Genomic DNA, 16,343 nt, shown 5'->3' on the forward strand with positions numbered 1-16,343 from the left:
TATAGAAAGGGCATGCTGCTACCAGGATAAAGAAGCATTGCAGAGGTAAAGCATACAGGAACCAAAAGTTCACAGGGAGCAGTCTTTTTTTTTTTTTTTTTTTAAGATTTTATGTATTTATTTGACAGAGAGAGACAGTGAGAGAGGGAACACAAACAGGGGAAGTGGGAGAAGTAGAAATAGGCTTCCCACCTAGCAGGGATTCTGATGCGAGGCTCTATCCTAGGACCCTGAGATCATGATCTGAGCCTAAGGCAGATATTTAATGACTGAGCCACGCAGGTGCCCCAGGAAACAGTCTTGAGTTGGACAAGAAGCAATTCTCTCATCCTTCTTCAGTCTTGGGGTCTCCCTCTAGTGCCACCAATTAGCAGAGCCTAACAGAACTAGCTGGCAAGGCAAAGAAATGTGGTTTTCAGAGTCCCAGCTCCAGCATCAAAGAAGAATACAAAAGGGTGAGTTTAGAGCTGAGATAATAATGTAGTAACTTGCACTTGACTGATATGGAAATTGATACCAGAAATGGAGGTTATCTTTTATCCCCTAGTTTGGTATATTTTATGTTTCATATATTTTATATTACTTTCATATACTTTATGAAGACAGTTAAAGACCTTGCTACTTCCTATCCTCCAGATCCAATGACTGTAATGTCATCAATGTGCTGGACCAACTCAGTGCTGATTGGAAGGTCATGATGCTTAATATCTCTGTGGACTACATTATGGTAGAGAGCAGGAGAACTGATGTAGCACTGGGGCAAGAGAATGCAGTTATATTTTTGGCCTGCCAAGTAAATTCAAATAGCTGCTGGTGTTCTCTCCCAGCTTGTATGGAGAAATAAGCATTTGTTAGGGCAATACTGCATACCAGGTGGCAGGGATTGTTGATTTGCTCCAATAAAGAAATCACCTATGGAAGGCAGCTGGAGACATCCCTGATTAAATTTATAATACTCTACAATCATTCTCCAAAATCCATAGAAACAGGCAAATTAAACTGGCATCACTCTTTGCTTCTTTCAAATCTTTATTGGTGTTACTAATCTCTGTAATTGCCCATTCTGCCACCCCAGGAAAACAATAATTTTTGTTTACTCCTGGTATATGTGTATGTGGGAGAGGGGAGTTCCCAAGGGCTACAACTTGGCCTGTTATACTATAAGGCTCCTTATTTCAGGATCAGAAAGCCAATGTGGAAATTCTGCCAGTTACCATGTATCTATTTTAATTATACATCCTGGAACTGATGAAATCACTGTAGGGTGGTTCTATGGATTTACTTTATCTACTGTGACTCAAACTTAAATTAAGACTCAATTTCTCAGGGGGTGGGACAATGGGGAATGAGTTAAATATGTGGTGGGGATTAAGAGGGCACTTGTGATGAGTGCGGGGTGAGGTATGGAATTATTGAATTACTATATTGTACACTGGAAATTCATATCACACTGAATGCTAACTAACTGGAATTAAAATAAGAACTTCAAAAAAAATAAAGGAAAGGTGCAAGGACTAAGCTCTGGGAGCACTCCAGTATTACAAACAATGAGAAAAGAAGAGTAACCAAGAAGAGAAACAAAAAACTAGGGAGGTGGGAGAAAAACTCAGATATTGTTATCCTGGAAGGCAAGTGAAGAAAGTACAGGTTTCCCCCACTATCTAAAGTACGACATTCCTGTGAGACTGTCTGTAAGCCAGAATGATGTAAAGCAAAGATGCTATTACCATTTATTTATATGGAAAATTTTTCTGAGCATTCCTGGATGCAAAAAATCAAATCTCTTAGGCTTTTCTGATTTCTTAGGACACATCTTGCTAACGGATGCACAAAATACATCGAGATGAAGCACAAATGCTCAGACACAATTCAAAGCTATAGTTGCTGAAGGCTGAGCTAGTGAATATGGTTCCTGGGGAAGGAGCTTAGGGTATATGCTGCCTCTATAACAGCTTGCTGTGAAACAAATGCTGAATGCTATTTTTACTTTTTGCCTTTTTTTTGGTAAAAGCTAAAACCTCTTCAGATTTCTTTCCCCAAGGGAAACCAGATGGTCAGTGCATCATCAAGATTAACACTCAGTTATGACCTGAAGACCTACCTCATCAGTATACCAATTCAATTGTGTTCTGGCTTTTTATTGCCACTGGAAGAAATAGTGCTAATCTTACGGGATCCTGCACCCCAAGTCAGGCCTTGGCCATTACAGCAATACTTCTTCATGAGACCCTCATACTGTACCATACTTTGCTAGACATCCCAGCAAGTAAAGTCTTCCATGTCCATGCAGGTTTCAGCATGGAGAAAAATCAGTGCGAAGATTCAGTTGTCCTCCAGAAATTCCTGGGTTCTGGCTAGGCCATCCTCCTTATCCTCTTTGTGGTGCTGTTGTCAACAGCTTTGTCCTTCTAGCATACAATGCCTTCATAAACAAGACACAGACAATTCCAGTTGTTTATGGGCCAACTCTAGGGACACCACAGCCAGGTTCTTATACCTCCCCACCCATTCATGACTCCACAGCCCCTGCCAGACTAAAGTCAGCTACAACACTGGCTATGGAGTATAAGGCTCTAACCTCCACTTCAACAGGCCCCTGTAACTGTGGAAGACTGGAAATTTCTGTCCCTAGACCTGGAGCTAGTAGCAACCTCTACATTCTACACTCATAAGCCTCTAAACTGAGAACTGTAAATAAAGGATCCTAAGCTGTTACATTAAAAAAAAAAAAAAAAAAAAAAAAAAAAGACTAAATTTCTCACCTTCTACCACAAGCCCGTACTTAAACTGGTGGACTGTGGTGGCACTTAGGAGTTCCCAGGAATTAACATCCGTGTAATACCAGGATATTTTTCCCCCTGGCATATGTCATTTTAGGAGCTGGCCACAGGTTGTATGGGGAGGATTTTCAGTATATACTGATGACAGTGCTGCAAAATCCTCCTTCAAGGAGATCCAGCTTTGCCTTCATTATGGGGCTTATGGGGCTTAGGCCTAGAAACTGGTGAGAGGTCAAAACTCTCCATGATGGTGACTAGAGCCATATCTTTAGTCACCATATATGGATTTTTTATCATATATATATATATATATATGGATGACCATTTCAGTATTTTATTTTATTCCTAGGCCCACCATAATCATTTAGCCACAAAGATTGCTGAGAGTTAAAAAAAAAAAATCTGAATACCACTCTATTTCTACTTCTTTTTATGGTAAATGTGCCTACTTTGTCTTTGGTGGTTGAATACCAATATTTGGCCTCTACTACTCTGAAACCCACCTGCCTAACCTATAGAAGAATAGAAATTTTTCTATAGAACCACAGAACTTTTCAAGGATGCAGGTATTCCCATTGTTAATATACTTTTCAATGCTCTAGTAAAGGGATCTCCCCAGGATCCTCTCAGAGGATGTACTGGGAAGGGGAGTGGATGTGCAGGTCAATACATAATAAATCTGCTCCAACATTCCTATATCCCTAAGCCTTTAGATTTTTTCTTACATCACTTGCAGCTATAGAAGCTATGACCTGAAGTCCTTAATTTCTGACAAGTGTATCCATATTAACAAATTCTAACAACTCAGCACCATATTCTGTGCTCCTTTCTTTAACTCCCTTATGATATACTCTAACACATATTCGTTGGGTTTATGCCACTATATATGCAAATTGTGAAAATCTTTTGCTATAAAAACTATTTTTCCTGGTCATTCTTTGTAATCACCCTGCTGGAGCATTTTGACTCTGATTTTAGTTATGAGTCTCCTAGAAGTAAGAGGTGGTTGCAAGGAGTCTTGAGGAAAATGGGCAACTCCTACTAAGGCAATTGCCCCAGAAATTACTGCAAGGTTTTCAAATTAGTGAAGGCTAGTCTCCAAAATACAGGAGGACAAACTGCCTCCATTGGCAAGAGAGACCCAGAGTGACTCAGAAGTTTGAGATTATTAGTCTCCTAGTCCCACTGAATGCTGGAAGTTTGGAATGAGGTCCTTCTTCCTAATCAGTGCCCCAATTTTAACATGAGTAACTTGGCTGGGATGTGAATTCAGTTAATACTATAATTCTGCAACCCATAATTCTTGATGAGTTAACCCCTTTATCATTGTACAATGACTTTCTTTGTCTCTTGTTGCAGCTTTTGGCATAAAGTCTATTTCAAAGTCTGATTTAAGTATAGCTACCTCTGCTCTATTTTTTGTTTCACTTGCATGTACTCTCTTTTTCTATCCCTTCACTTTGAGCCTATCTGCATCCTTAAAGCTGATATGAGTCTCTTGTTTAGGCAGCATATAGTTGGGTCTTGTTTTTCATCCATCCATCCATCGACTCTATGCATTTTTTAAAAAGATGTTATTTATTTATTTGACAGACAGAGATCACAAGTAGGCAGAGAGGCAAGCAGAGAGAGAGGAAGGGAAGCAGGCTCCCTGCAGAGCAGAGAGCCCAATGCAGGGCTTAATCCCAGGAACCTGGGATCATGACCTGAGCCGAAGGCAGAGGCTTTAACCCACTGAGCCACCCAGGTGCCCCCACTCTATGCATTTTGGTGGAGAATTTAATCCATATACATTTGGAGTGATTATCAATAGGGAAAAATTTAATAATATCATCTTGTTAATGATTTTCTGACTGTTCCATAGTTCCTTTTTTCTTTCTTCCTCTTTTACTGACTTCCCTTGTGAATTGATGATTTTACATAGTGGTATGCTTTTGTGCATCTTTTGTGCATCTATTGTAGGTTTTTACTTTGTGGTTACCATGAAATATCAATTATAATAATTTTAAGTGGATTTCAATTTAATTTCAACTACATACAAAAGCTCTACCTTTTTACCCTCCCATTTTGTTTTTGATACCAAAATTTCCATCTTTTTATACTGTATATCCATTAGCAAATATTGTAGCTATAGTTATTTTTAATACTTCTGTCCTTTAATCTTAATACTAGAATTAACTGATTAATACACTACCATATTACAGTATTGAAGTATTCTGAATTTGACATTATAGTTATATTTATCAGTATGTTTTATATTTTAATGTTAGTAATTGGTGTCCCTTTGTGCCAACTTGAAGAATTTCATATTTCTTGTAAGGCAGCTTTTATTTGTCTGGGAAAGACTTTGTCTCTCCTTCATTTCTGAGGAGAATTTTGCCAGATAAGATTACTTTAAATATATCACCCTTACTTTCTCCTGTGAGCCTGTGAGGTTTCTGGTAAGAAATACATTGATAGTCTTATAGGATTCCCTTGTAAGTGACATACTTCTTTTCCATTGCCGCTTTCAAGATTTATCATTATTTTTGGCTTTTTTTAAAAATAAGATTTCATTTATTTATTTGACAAACAGAGGGAGATCACAAGTAGGCAGAGAAGCAGGCAGAGAGAGAGGGGGAAGCAGACTCCTCACCGAGCAGAGAACCTGACGTGGTACTCGATCCCAGGACCCTGAGATCATCACCTGAGCTGAAGGCAGAGGCCTAACTCACTGAGCCACCCAGGTGCCCTTGTCTTTGGTTTTTGACAGTTTTATTACAATGTGTCCTGGGGAAGATGTCTTTGAGTTGAATTTGTTTGAAGACCTATGAACTTCATGAACTTGGATGTGCAAATACCTCCACAGATTTGGGAAGTTCTCAAACATAAATTTTTTAAAACAAGCTTTCTGTTCCTCTCTCCCTCTCCCTAGACTCTCATAATACATAGTTTATCTTAATGGTGTCCCATCAATCCCATAGGCTTTCTTCATTCTCCTTCATTTTTTCCCTTTCCTTTTCTCTGATTGGATCATTTCAAATGATCTGTATTCCCACTGAGTATTTACCCCCCAAAATGAAAATGCTGATTGGAAAAGATATATACACCCGTGTGTTTATTGCAGCATTATTTACAATAACAAGGATGTGAAAGTAACCCAAGTGTCAATCAGTAGATGAATGGGTAAAGAAGATGTCACACACACACACACACACTGAAATATTACTCAGTCATAAAAAAACAATGAGATCTTGCCATTTGTGACAACATAGATGGACCCAGAGAGCATGCTAAATGTGATAAGTCAGAGAAAGACAGATACCATATGATTTTACTTATATATAGAAACTAAAAACAAAACAAAACAAATAAACAAAAAGCAAAAACAAACTCATAAATATAGAGAACAAAAATTCTCTCTCACAGGAGAGAGAATTAAGGGATGGGCAAAATGGGTGAAGGGAGAGACACAGGCTTCCAGCTATGGAATGAATAAGTCACAGGGATAAAAGTACAGCATAAGGAGTATAATCAATGGTATTATAATAGCATTGTATGGTGACAGATGATAGCTACACCTGTGGTGAGCACAGCATAGTGTATAGACTTGTCAAATCACTACATTGTATATCAACTATACTTCAATATTAATAATAATAAATCATCTGTGTTCAGATTCAGTGATTCTTCTGCTTTGTTTAGTCTGCTATTGAAGCTCTTCATTGAATTCTTTGTTTCAGTCCTTGTATTCTCCAGCTCTAAAATTTCTGGCATCCTTTTTGTGTTTTTCTCTTTGTGGGACTTATCATTTCATTCTTTTTTTTTTTTTAATTTTCCTTATTTCATCAAACTGTTTATCTGTTTTCTCTTGCAGCATTCTGAGCATCTTTAAAATAATTATTTTGAATTATTTGTTAGGTAATTTGTGAATCTCTACTTCTTTGGGGTCTATTACTGGAAGTTTACTATGTTCCTTTAGTGGTGTCATGTTTCCTTGATTCTTTGTGATCCCTGTCACTTTTGTAGGTGTTTGTGCATTTGAAGAAGAGTCAGCTCTTCCAGACCTACAGAATGGTAAGGAATGACCTTCAACTGTAGTTGGGGGTATGCTGGAACATGCTGTGACCCTTGGTCTAGTGTTACAGGATGCCAAGTGTGAAGGTATGTAGTGCCTGTAGATGGGGAAGGGTGACATGGTGTCTCATTGGCTCAGGAAGCTATGATCCATAAAATCAACAACTGCATGATCCTTGGTGACAGCTATAGGCAGTGCACAATGGCTGCAAGGACTGTTGGATTTTTTTTTTTTTTTTTTTTTAATGAATTAATTTTTTTTTTTTTATTTTTTATAAACATATATTTTTTATATACATATATTTTTATCCCCAGGTCTGTGAATCACCAGGTTTACACACTTCACAGCACTCTCTCTCTCTAAAATAAAATAAAATAAATCCTAATTTTTTTTAGGATTTATTTTATTTTATTTTAGAGAGAGAGCAAGCACACATGAGCGGGGGTGGGGGGCAGAGGGAAAGGGAAAGAATTCTAAAGCAGACTCCTTACTGAGCACGGAGCCAGACATGGGCTTGATCCCAGGACACCAAAGTCATGACCTGAGCCAAAATCAAGAATCAGACCCTTAACCAACTGAACCACCATGGCATCCCAGGACTGTTGGATTCTTTAAGAGAACCTCTAGTCTACTGGCTAGGGACCATGCCAGACAGTGATAGTGGCCATAGCCAGACAGTGTGCACACTGTTGGCTATGGGGCCAATTGAGAAGGCTGGCTGCAGGGACGAGTTGCTAACAGATGTGTACTGGTGAAGTCTAGGGCCTTCAGCAGGGGCTGGGGACAACTGCAGGCAAACAGGCAGCTGCAATGGCTCTGGCTGTCACTGTGTACATGTGTGACTGTAGGGGCTAGCTGTAGGCACATGTTTGGCAGGGGAGGCCAGTGATGGGAGTTGGAGCTGGTGTCTTGCAGGTGTACAACTGTAAGGTTAACTGCAAGTGAGTGGAGCTGTGCAGACCAATGGCAGGGGTTAGGGTTCAATCTAGATCCACCAATAGCTCTATAGGCCTTGGCTGTTGGCATATACCTGTAGGGCTGCAGTAGCTTGCTGTGGCGTATGCATAGTTGTAGAGGCTGATAACTGGAGTTAAGCCAGCAGCATGCAGGTAAAAAGCTGTAGGAATTTCCTGCCATTCTCAGCAGTCATCGCTCTCTTACCCTGGCTTTTCTTTCCTAGCCTTACCTTTAAGTATTCATCAGCAAGGGTTTATCTTTATCTTTTTTTTCTTCTAGAAGATATTCTTATTGGGTGAACTCCACTAACATCCTCCTGCAAATGCATCTTTCTGTCAGTACTCAGGGGTTTAAGAATCATGAAATCTAGCTAAATGACATTTCTGATCTTCTATTAGTCTGACAAATCAGAATCGTTCATGATTTCTCTCTTACACTGGGAAACCCCTTCCTCAAGGTTAACTGGCTACCCTGTCATATATGACTGACAGTCTTGCCAATCAAGATGCCAAATGCTGCAATTCACCAATTTATAAATCTATTGGGAATGCATATAAAGGTCGCTTAACAGGTTCACAAAATTCTGTCTCATAGCTGATAATCTAAGTAGAATGACTCTAGAATTTCATGGGTGGGAGAGTGAGGTGCGTAGAACGCTATGCACTTTGAGTAATTAAAATGTAAGTTAGTACTGTTCAGACTGGACAGTGCTTCTGTCATTTTCCAAAGGACTTGATTCTGCACAACCTCCTACCAATGCACCATAATATATTTCAGTGTCATTAAGATTTTTACTGGAAATGTCTATAGACTACTGAATAGGTATATTAAACATGTTAACACCTCCAAATGCAAACTTTTCCTTATTTCATTAAATGGCATCATCATCCATTAATCCTTATAAATAATGGGGAAAAAAACCCACTCCTTGAACCTCAACTATTTCTCTTTCACTCTTTAGATCCAATTTTGCAGGGGAAGGCTCCATAGCTCAGGGGTTAGATCACTGGTCTTGTAGATCCAATTTTGCCCCCAGTCATGATCATCATATCTGTTTTACTTTAGGTTCCCACAGAATAGACCCTGATCCAAGGAGTTGAGTGCAAGTTCATCTGGGAGGCGGTTCCAGGAAACAATGGTAATGGAGTAGGGAAGTAATACGGAAAAATGAAGGATGCCTGTATTATTAGGCAGGTTGCACTGTAGGCAATTGAGGCTCTATCCCATTGGGGAAGTCTGGGAGACAGAAATGTTCCACCTATGGGGCTCTATGCAATTTCCTATCCATTACTGACTGAGGGCTTCTCCTGTAAGATACCAACTCCCAAGCCCTTCTTGCCTTTCCCCACATTTGGACTGGCAGGAAATGCTCAGAATTCCAGGCACTTGCGGTCAGAAACCATGCACATATACTGAAAAGTGAAGCTGAAGGGGTATGGTTAGGGTATTGGCAGTGTCTGGCAGAACCTAGATTAGAGTGAGGGCCATTTACTGCAGATGCAACATTTCAGGTACAAAATTTACCTTCATGCTCTCTTTCCCCAGTGTTTCATAGTTCTAGTCTTTACTGGTGGAGGTAACTTTTTAAAGACACCAACCTGATCACATCTATACTGTGCTTAAAAAGCACAGAGTAAAGTCCAAACTCCTTGATTCAGCATGATTAAACTTTACAGATGGAAAAGTGACCTTTTCGGCCATATCTGCCATTTTCTTTTATATAAGTACGCTCTGCTCGATCAGTGTTTCACTTTTTGAACTTGCATACCCTAGTGTGTATTGCTCCTTCTGCCTCAAATACTCTTCCCCCGCTCCTTTACACAAAAATGTCTTATTAGCCTGTTAAGATCCAGTTTAGAAATCTGTCTTTCTGTGAAGTTCCTTGACCTCCCTGGGAAAAGTAACTGCTTACCCCTCTGTGTTCCTTAGCATCTTACATGCACGTCTTCATTGGCAGATTAAATTGCAGATTTAAATTGCCTCTGTTTATCCCTTTTTCCATCACTAAACTAGGAACTCTTCAAAGGAAGTTTTCTTGTCTCCCCAAGCACAGGTCTTACTCATCTTTTCAACCCTGATGTCTGCCTGCATAAAGAAGGCCCCCAATAAAGCTTTATTGCATTGGATTTATCTGGGTGCATCCAAACAAAATGGATTTTAAGAGAAATGGAAGGGAGCTTCTTAGCAGTTTCAAAAGATGGACACCATAAGCAAAGAAAGCAGTCTGTGAGCATGTACAATTGGGACCTACCAAAGGAATCTATTTTATATTATTTATTATTCATGAATTGCTTCAAAAAAGGCTTCAAGGCAGCTATTCTAACGTTGGAATCTGTTGTCTCCAAAGGCAGTAATTTTGGTTTATTCAACTAGAACATGTGCTGTGTTGATAAAAAGAAATACAAATACTCTAGCACTGTATAAAGATACCATTTCAAATTAAGTAATCCTTAGACTGTAACTGCCCTAGAGGTATAGGCCACGGATATAAAATTTACTTTTTGCATAGCACTTTGCCTAAATATACACAAATTCTCAAATGATTTTTGGCACGGCAGTGATTTTGATAATTTGTGGCTGAATCTATAGTCATTTTCAGTGAAGTAAAGATCTGATAATTATCCACTTTAACTCCTTAATATGAATAAATAGGATAAAACCACATTCTTCTCAGAACTCCTCATTCAAAAAAGAAGTGCTCTGTAGTGAGAATTGGGTAGCCATCAAAGTTTCATTCCACCTCATCTAAACTGTTATTTCAAAAATTAATGAGGATGATAATGTTTTAAAAAATTCACTTGCATTACTGTTGCTGGTGTGTGTGTGTGTGTGTGTGTGTGTGTGTGTGTGTGTGTTTCTTTTTAAAATGATAATGGTTGTGATTATTAATGTTGAGTTTTTCTGTCTCCCTAGCACTAGCTTAGCACTAATCTAGTTTTGGCCAGTAATAACAGCAGTAACAGTAGCAGAGTTTGAAAAGTTTAGCAGTTGAGAACTTACCATTCAATAGAATGGTGGGATGCATTGGGGGTTGGGGGTGATTTCGGTCTTCTCTAGTGCTTTTTGTTGTTTATTACTATTTTCTTTCTTTCTTTTTTGTTATTAATATTGGTCTGGTAATACTTTTCCCTACTTTTTGATGATAACTTTCAGTGGCCCAGATGAGTGAGTCAGCATCTCAAGAGGAACACAAACCTGCTCAGGTACATGGCAAACGTAGGTTTCTAACCACTTAACTATGAGAGGATTTGAGAATCAACGTTCTTGAGAAAATTGAGATGCAATATCATATTTTATCATTTAATTATTTCTCTTTTTAGTTGAAGTATTCTGTATCAGGTTGTGACAAAATTGCTGGAAAAAAGGGGGTCAGGAGTGCCAGGGTGGCTCAGTTTATTAGGCATCTGAACTCTTCATCTCAGGTCAGTCTAGATCTCAGGGTCATGAGTTCAAGCCCCTGGTTGGACTCCATGCTGGGCATGTAGTCTACTTAAGAAAAAGGGGTGTGAGGGGGTCAAATAATAGTTGGGTCACAGTAATATGCTTCTAGTTTTGGCATTTATAACAGGTCTGTTTGAATTTGTTAATACAACTACTTTGTGTGATTTTATTTGGTATGATACTTGCCCATTACATAATTTTTTTTTACATAAAAATCTTGGTATATTAGAGTATAAGCTATTAGTTTTATCTTTAGCTTCTTTTGGATACAACTTACTGTTTCCATTTCAGGAAAATGGAAAAGAAGACAAAGAAGGGTTAGAGGAAGCAACTGAAGTAAAAGAGCCTACTGAGGTAGAGTTTTCATGAATAATCAGATGTTAATACTGAAGAGTAAACTGGACAAATTAATTTTCTTATGAAGAAGGAAAAGAAAATGTGTGGGTATTCAAAAAGATAAAATGGCAAATGGAAAAGAGCAAACTCATGTTAATCATTAAGATGACTCATTTGAGGGGCGCCTGGGTGGCTCAGTGGGTTAAGCCTCTGCCTTCGGCTCAGGTCATGATCTCAGGGTCCTGGTATTGAGTCCCACATTGAGCTCTCTGCTCAGCAGGGAACCTCCTTCCCTCTCTCTCTCTGCCTGCCTCTCTACCTGCTTGTGATCCCTCTCTCTGTCAAATAAATAAATAAAATCCTAAAAAAAAAAAAAATGACTCATTTGAGTCAGTTGCAGGAAGCTTCCATGGACAGGTAAATTATTTGTGAAAAGCTATTATAAATTATAGGTAAATAAAGGGTGCTTTCTAAAACAGAACTATTATCCTGAGTACAATAACCACCCACTTTTAGGGTAACTTCACTATTTGTTCTGAAACTGTAATTTCCATGTTAATATCTTAAGTAGCTTTGTGTTTATTTGACTACAAGAGTTCAATGAGGAAGAACATTCTAGAGAAAAGGAGAGGCAATTAAAAATATGATTCACCATTAAGTTCACCAATATGAGTCTTAAGAATATTCTATTATCATCCTTTTAAAACTATGTCAGCATGAAAACAAAACTACATCAGCATGAGCACAAAAAAGCTATTTGCCATCATTTATCCATAAAACTAAGCTTTATTTCTTCAGTTAAGATAAAATCTTTTTCTTTCCCCCACAAACATAGAAAGTGATTCTAATAGTAAAACAGTAGCATTTTCAAAATTTCACTGTATGGTGGTCTCAAATTAGTTTTTAGAAAGTATTGTGGAGCTTACACAATACTTTGAGGATTAATGTACATCTGGAATAATATTTTTAGCATATCACTTTGTTAGCCACAGGCAGTTGGGATGACATGTTGAGCCAATGCATTTTATCTTGTTGATGCAGTAAGACTGTGATTACTCCTTTGCTTCTAATACACAGCATTAAATTCTAGAAAAATGAACCAGGTATGTTTGGTAATTCCTACAAGGCACTTATCTGCATTCTTTAACTGGGAGAGTTGATCCAACTTTGAGGAAAAGTAACTCATTTTGAAATTGATGATTGTTTTCTCCTTTCAGAGTTCACAGAGTGAACCAGGCAGCTCTGCTTTAGACACCAAGAGCAATGTGGCAGAAGCAGCAGCAGAAGAAAAATCCCAAGGTAGAGAACCAGCCTTTCCCCAACACAATGGAATTTAATACAATTATATTTTCATCAGGGATACATTTCTTAAGATTTTGCCTTTAAAAAAAATATAATCTCAGGGGTACTTTAAATACAATTTGGGAAATAGTTAAAAAATGTATTCCCCTCACCATCTATTAATACCTCTGAGGCCACTTTATTCATCTTATGCTTAAAGAGAAAATTTAGTCAAGAACTGACTGACACATACTCATTAATGCAAATGTAAAATGAAGAACACAAGTGATTTGGTGGGTTTATTGTCTTTTTGGTTCTCCTTTTTACCTCTGTACTTGGCCCCACATTTATTCTGACTTCTAGCCCCACCCTTAACTCAAATCCCACATAATTATGCACACTGGAAATTTATAGGATCAAAGACAAAAACCAAGTGAGAAAGACATTCATCCCTTTCACTATAGTTCTTCTAACTTCAGATACTTAGTGAAATCCTGTGCAATAAAAATTCTTGACACTATATGACAGACACTATTTTAATTAATTGAAATTTGCTTATGTTTCGTTTAAAGCATTAAGTGTGTAGGATGTACTAGGCTGTGAAAGATTGAATTACAATAATAATTATTAGATAATAGTTATTAAAGCATTTTCTAAGCTATAAATTGCTATAAAGATACTACTTGAAACTTTTAGGTGCTTATTTTTCTCTGAAGGGTTTTCTGTCTCTTAAACCGATTAAAAACAATTATTTACTATTTTTCTTATTAACATGTATTATACTATGTACACCTTAAGAACCAAACTTTCCAACACTTATTCTGTTTTTATTGTAAACTTGTAATATTTTTGTAGCTTGTATTATACTAACTTGTAAAAAGGGGGACTTTCTCGGAAAGTCCCTCTCCACCTGCCTCTCCTCCCAGCCCCAGTTTCTTGATTTTATTTTTTCCTCCTCCCACCCTCCACCACCATTACCACTACGTATACTTTACCTTAATCATTTCAACCAGGTTTTTTTAAAGTTTATTTATTTATTTATAACATCAATTATTTATTTATTCATATTTCATTTATATAATTATTTTAATTTATCGGTTATTAATTATTACATTAATTATATATTGATAATTATTTTGAAATTTATTTATTTATTTAATCTCTAACACACAAGGTGGGGCTTGAACTTAAGACCCTGAGATCAAGAGTCGCATGGTCTTCTGAATGAGCCAGCCCAGTCAATGCCCTTCAGCAAGGTTTCTAAACAAACTCTTTAATTTTAAACATGTCAAACAGAATTGTTATAAATTTAACTAGGTTTTCACTTTAATCAGGTTGTGACAAAACTTGCACATGCAAAACTTCACACATGTATTTCATCATGTAATTGATTGCCTCTCCAAAAAACTTATCAGTCAAGAGTTTGTGGTATTTACTGTTCTTCAACTTCCAATTTCTGTTGTTGCTTTTCAATGTATGGTAAAGGGAAATGTATTTTCTTTAAGTCTAATCATTCCAGTATATGAGATATACTGAAAACATTGCAGTTGCTTATTGCAATATCACTTGCCATACAATGTGCTTATTTATTCAGTGACCAGTCACTATTAAGCCTAGTATTTTAAATCTCTCATTGTAAGTGTGTCTGTTTGTGTCTTTGTGTGCGTGTGCATGTGCATGTGTGTGTGTGTGTGTGTGTAAGAAGTGGGAATAGCTGTCGCCTGAGTGTCTCAGTCATTTAAGCGTCTGCCTTTGGCTCAGGTCATTGTCCCAGGGACGTGAGATCGAGCCCCACATTGGGCTCTTTGCTCAGCAGTGAGCCCGCTTCTCTCCCTCTGCCACTCTGCCTACTTGTGCTCTTTCTCTGTCAAATAAATAAATAAATCTTTAAAAAATAAAGAAGTGAGAATAGGAACTGTTAACGCAATTTCAAAATACCAAAGGAAGTGTCTTTATTCTTGTTATATACTTGTCAAAATTAAAATGATATTGTCTTGTCTGGCAACTCTCAGAATGCACTCAAATACGTATCTTTGCTAAGAAAATATTGTGTTTAAGTGTACGTGTGAATTCCTCATTTCTTTACCTAGTTATTATACTGTTCAGGGTATGAGTTTAACTTATATTTTGAGAAGTCGTTTTTTGAAAATATGTTTGCTCAAGATGCCTAGCTGGCTCAGTCAGTAGAACATGGGACTTTTGATCTTGGGGATTTAAGTTCAAGCCCCATGTTGGGTGTAGAGATTACTTAAAAATCAAATATTTAAAAAGAAATAAAATATGTTTGCTAGACTCTGTTCTTATTTCATGACCCTAAGATTAATAGTTTTGTAGGAAAATGCATTTTCCTATAGCTATTGAATCTTAATTCTAATAGTATTTAAGAGTGCTTCTTTTCCTCCTTTATAGTCATTCTACCTTCTGTACAAATGTTAAGAATCAAGCCAGCTGAGTTTCAGACAGGGCTTGTATTTAAGGAGAACATCACACATTTAGTTGAATAGCCCTGCTGGGTCAATTTGAACCAGTTTAATCAGCAGCCAGTCCCACTAATGTTATAAGCTCTTTTGTAAAGAAAGAATCTGCTAAAGCTTATTATAATGTGGATAATAATTCATTCCTATACATGTCCTTAAATAGGTTTGTATGGAGGCCATACCCAGCAGGGAGCCATGAACTAAGTGCAAGAAATGATAAAAGTCACTTTTAAGGCTGAACCTTTCAAAATATGAATATGGAATTCTTTTGTGTCCCTACTTATTTAGTTGAAAGCATTTATGCCCAAAGTACCTGAAGAAGTCTTTGTATTTTAGAAGGTGGATTAATATAGGAGTGAAGATATGCATGTTGGGGAAGAATTTGAAAGGCTTTTAATGCTATGAAGAGTTTAGGAAGGTAATCCTGAGAAAGAATTCCAGTGCTTAGCATAGTGCCTGCCACAAAAACGAGGCATTATTATTATTGAGTGAATATAAAACAAATCAATCAATCTGTAAAAGGTTTAGGTATGTTTAAGCATAGACCTGCTAAGAAATCCAGTACCTGTCTGAAACTATATTCAACTGAACCCCAGAATTAATTTACCCTTGGGCAGTGCTGTAATTTATGATCCTTAAACTCAGAGGTCACTCAATCAAAAGATAGCTATAGATAGGCTTGCTTAGAATCCTGATTTGTTAACCCTACTATTGCTGTGCTTCCTTTTCTTTTCTTGGTTTTTTGGCTTTAAGAGAGAAGTATTTGGGGTCATCTGTGCTGCTCAGTCTTTAGGCATCTGCCTTCAGCTCAGGTCATGATCCTGGGGTTCTGGGATCGAGACCCAGATTGGTCTCCCTGCTCAGCAAGAAGCTGCTTCTCCCTCTCCTGGTCCCCCTGCTTGTGCCCTCTCTCTCTCTCCTTCTGACAAATAAATAAAAAAATTTTAAAAAAGAAGTATTTGCCTAGAGTTGTAAAGAAATACACATCTTCTTCCACTCTGCATATCAGTGCAA

General features: G+C 37.7%; 1 protein-coding gene across 1 annotated transcript in view; it reads left to right on the forward strand.

The window, feature by feature from the left end:
• The window catches only part of EFCAB5 (EF-hand calcium binding domain 5), a 167,832-nt gene that overhangs the window by 15,199 nt on the left and 136,290 nt on the right, over positions 1–16,343 (forward strand). Inside the window, exons 2-6 of the mRNA XM_059147747.1 lie at positions 6,789–6,923; positions 8,860–8,932; positions 10,948–10,997; positions 11,527–11,589; positions 12,789–12,870. Of these exons, the coding sequence (XP_059003730.1) occupies positions 10,956–10,997; positions 11,527–11,589; positions 12,789–12,870 (187 nt within the window). The 5' untranslated portion in view covers positions 6,789–6,923; positions 8,860–8,932; positions 10,948–10,955. The remainder of the gene's footprint in view (positions 1–6,788; positions 6,924–8,859; positions 8,933–10,947; positions 10,998–11,526; positions 11,590–12,788; positions 12,871–16,343) is intronic.

This window comes from Mustela lutreola, chromosome 15, assembly GCF_030435805.1.
Source record: "Mustela lutreola isolate mMusLut2 chromosome 15, mMusLut2.pri, whole genome shotgun sequence".
NCBI lineage: Eukaryota > Metazoa > Chordata > Mammalia > Carnivora > Mustelidae > Mustela > Mustela lutreola.